Source organism: Littorina saxatilis, linkage group LG6, assembly GCF_037325665.1.
Source record: "Littorina saxatilis isolate snail1 linkage group LG6, US_GU_Lsax_2.0, whole genome shotgun sequence".
Taxonomy (NCBI): domain Eukaryota; kingdom Metazoa; phylum Mollusca; class Gastropoda; order Littorinimorpha; family Littorinidae; genus Littorina; species Littorina saxatilis.
The window spans coordinates 23,848,206-23,850,789 of record NC_090250.1 but is presented as its reverse complement, the minus strand read 5'-3'; the positions used below and the strand labels follow the sequence as shown (position 1 = coordinate 23,850,789).

The 2,584-nt window shown below is 40.5% G+C and overlaps 1 protein-coding gene across 1 annotated transcript in view; it reads right to left on the bottom strand.

Moving 5' to 3' along the window:
* LOC138968796 (CD109 antigen-like) overlaps positions 1-2,584 on the bottom strand; it is a gene marked incomplete in the record, with an annotated part of 51,623 nt that overhangs the window by 43,911 nt on the left and 5,128 nt on the right. Inside the window, 1 exon segment of the mRNA XM_070341440.1 lies at positions 562-587. Coding sequence (XP_070197541.1) covers positions 562-587 — 26 coding nt within the window.

Sequence of the window (2,584 nt, the reverse complement as noted above, 5' to 3'; positions counted from 1 at the left end):
TTGTTGTTGTTGTTGTTGTTGTTTATATTTTGTTTCCTTTTTGTTTTGATTTTTTACTGACTCATACATTGCAAATACAAAGCGAACTGTCTGATCGTATGTATGTCATTGATAAATGGTTTAATTGCTGTTTAAAAACACTTTCATAGGATATTTCTGGTTGCCGGTGAGAGTCAGCACTTGGTTACCTGTCTCGCCCCTGATGTATATTTCTTAAACCATTATTTGATATATACCCATCATATCAAAGGGATTGACAAATAGGGGAGGTCGTGGGTTCGAACCCCGGCCGGGTCATACCTAAGACTTTAAAATTGGCAATCTAGTGGCTGCTCCGCCTGGCGTCTGGCATTATGGGGTTAGTGCTAGGACTGGTTGGTCCGGTGTCAGAATAATGTGACTGGGTGAGACATGAAGCCTGTGCTGCGACTTCTGTCTTGTGTGTGGCGCACGTTATATGTCAAAGCAGCACCGCCCTGATTAGGCCCTTTGTGGTCGGCTGGGCGTTAAGCAAACAAACAAACACAAAAATTGACAAATTGAGTAAGAAAATTATTTCACCTGCAGATCAATGGTACCTGGCGCACCTGAAAAGCAAAAGCATAGTTTGTTGAAAGATATAATATACTAAGCAGTGACATTGATCTCTCTCTCTTTCTCTTTCTCTTTCTCCCTCTCTCTCTCTCTCTCTCTCTCTCTCTCTCTCTCTCTCTCTCTCCCTCTCTCTCTCCCTCTCTCTCTCTCTCTCTCTCTCTCATTCTCTCTCAGATGCAAAAAAGTATACCAATGCTTATTCTGTTACCCTCGTAAAATAAAGAATTGTCATTGTCATTGTCATTGTCATTGTCTCTCTCACTCTCACTCTCTCTCTCACTCTCTTCTCTCTCTCCTTCTCTCTCTCTTTCTCTCACTTAAGAGATCTTTCTCTTTCTCTTTCTCCCTCTCTCTCTCTCTCTCTCTCTCTCTCTCTCTCTCTCTCTCTCTCTTGCTCAATCTATCTATCTATCTATCTCTATATTCCTTTCTCACTCTCTGTATCTACGTATCTTTCTATCGTTCACGCTCTCTCTCTCTCTCTCTCTCTCTCTCTCTCTCTCTCTCTCTCTCTCTCTCTCTCTCAAGCTCTGCATAATCATTTTATGTCTACCTAGATGGCTATACTAGTCTTAACATGTGCAAGTAGCTGTCAACAATTGGCAAAGCTTTATGAATTACACAAATATGTTCTTTATTATATGTATTATGTGGAATTTATGTTGCGATTTTCCATCATCATCATCATCATCATCATCATCATCATCATCATCATCATCATCATCATCATCATCATCACTTGATTATCATCATCATCATCACCATCACCATCATCATCATCATCATCATCATCATCATCAACATCAACATCTTCATCATCATCATTTACACCATATAATCATTATTAGCCTTAGTGTAAACGTTGGTATTGTGTGAATTTTACCGTCGATCGCTTTACATGTGTAACCTCAATTAACATGTTGCATGTTTCGCTTTCGATTTGTATGTTGCTTACTTTGTTATTTTGTTGTTTATGTTTATTTGCTTGTTTGCTTACTTGTCGATTGTTTGCTGGGTCGCTCGTTTACTTTGTTTATTTGTCATGTTGCTTTACCTCTTTATCATTTATTGGACATTTGTATTAGAAGTAAGGACCGGTTGTAAGAAATGGCGTCGCCTTAAACCTCTATCCTTGAAAAATAAAGTTCCATCATCATCATCATCATCATCATCATCATCATCATCATCATCATCATCATCATCATCATCATCATCATCATCATCATCATCTCTCTCTCTTTCTCACTCTCTCTCTTTCACACACACTCTCTCTCTTTTTTTCTCTCTCTCTATCTCTCTTTCTCACTCTCATACTCTCTTTCTCTCTCTCTCTCTCTCTCTCTCTCTCTCTCTCTCTCTCTCTCACTCTCTCTCTGTCTCTCTCTGTCTCTCTCTTTTGCTCAATCTATCTATCTCTATATATTCCTTTCTCACTCTCTGTATCTATCGTTCACGCTCTCTCTCTCTCTCTCTCTCTCTCTCTCTCTCTCTCTCTCTCTCTCTCTCTCTCTCTCTCTCTCTCTCTCTCTCTCTCTCTCTCTCTCTCTCTCTGCCACTACCCCCCTCTCCCCTAGAAAAAAAAGTCAGAAGTCTCTCTCTCTCTCTCTTTCACCTCTGACTCACTCTCTCTGTCTCTCGCTCCATCTCTCTCTCTCTCTCTCTCTCGCTCCATCTCTCTCTTTCTCTCTCTCTCGCTCTCTCTCTTTCTCTCTCTCTCTCTCTCTTTCTCTCTTTCTGCCACCCCCAAGAAAAAAAGGAAAAAAACACCCAACAACTGAAAAGCTCGTGATGTAGGGAACAGGTGCAAACGTGACATCTTCTGCGTGCATCAGTCTACATCATTGTTTTTATTCTGCGCACAAAAACAAAAGCTTCTGTGTGCAGCTAGACATAATTAATAAAACAACCGAGATTATCTGAAAGATGACACCTTAGGGCGGTTTATTAAGTGCCAAACCCGGACACACACCTGCTCTATCATGTACGTTAT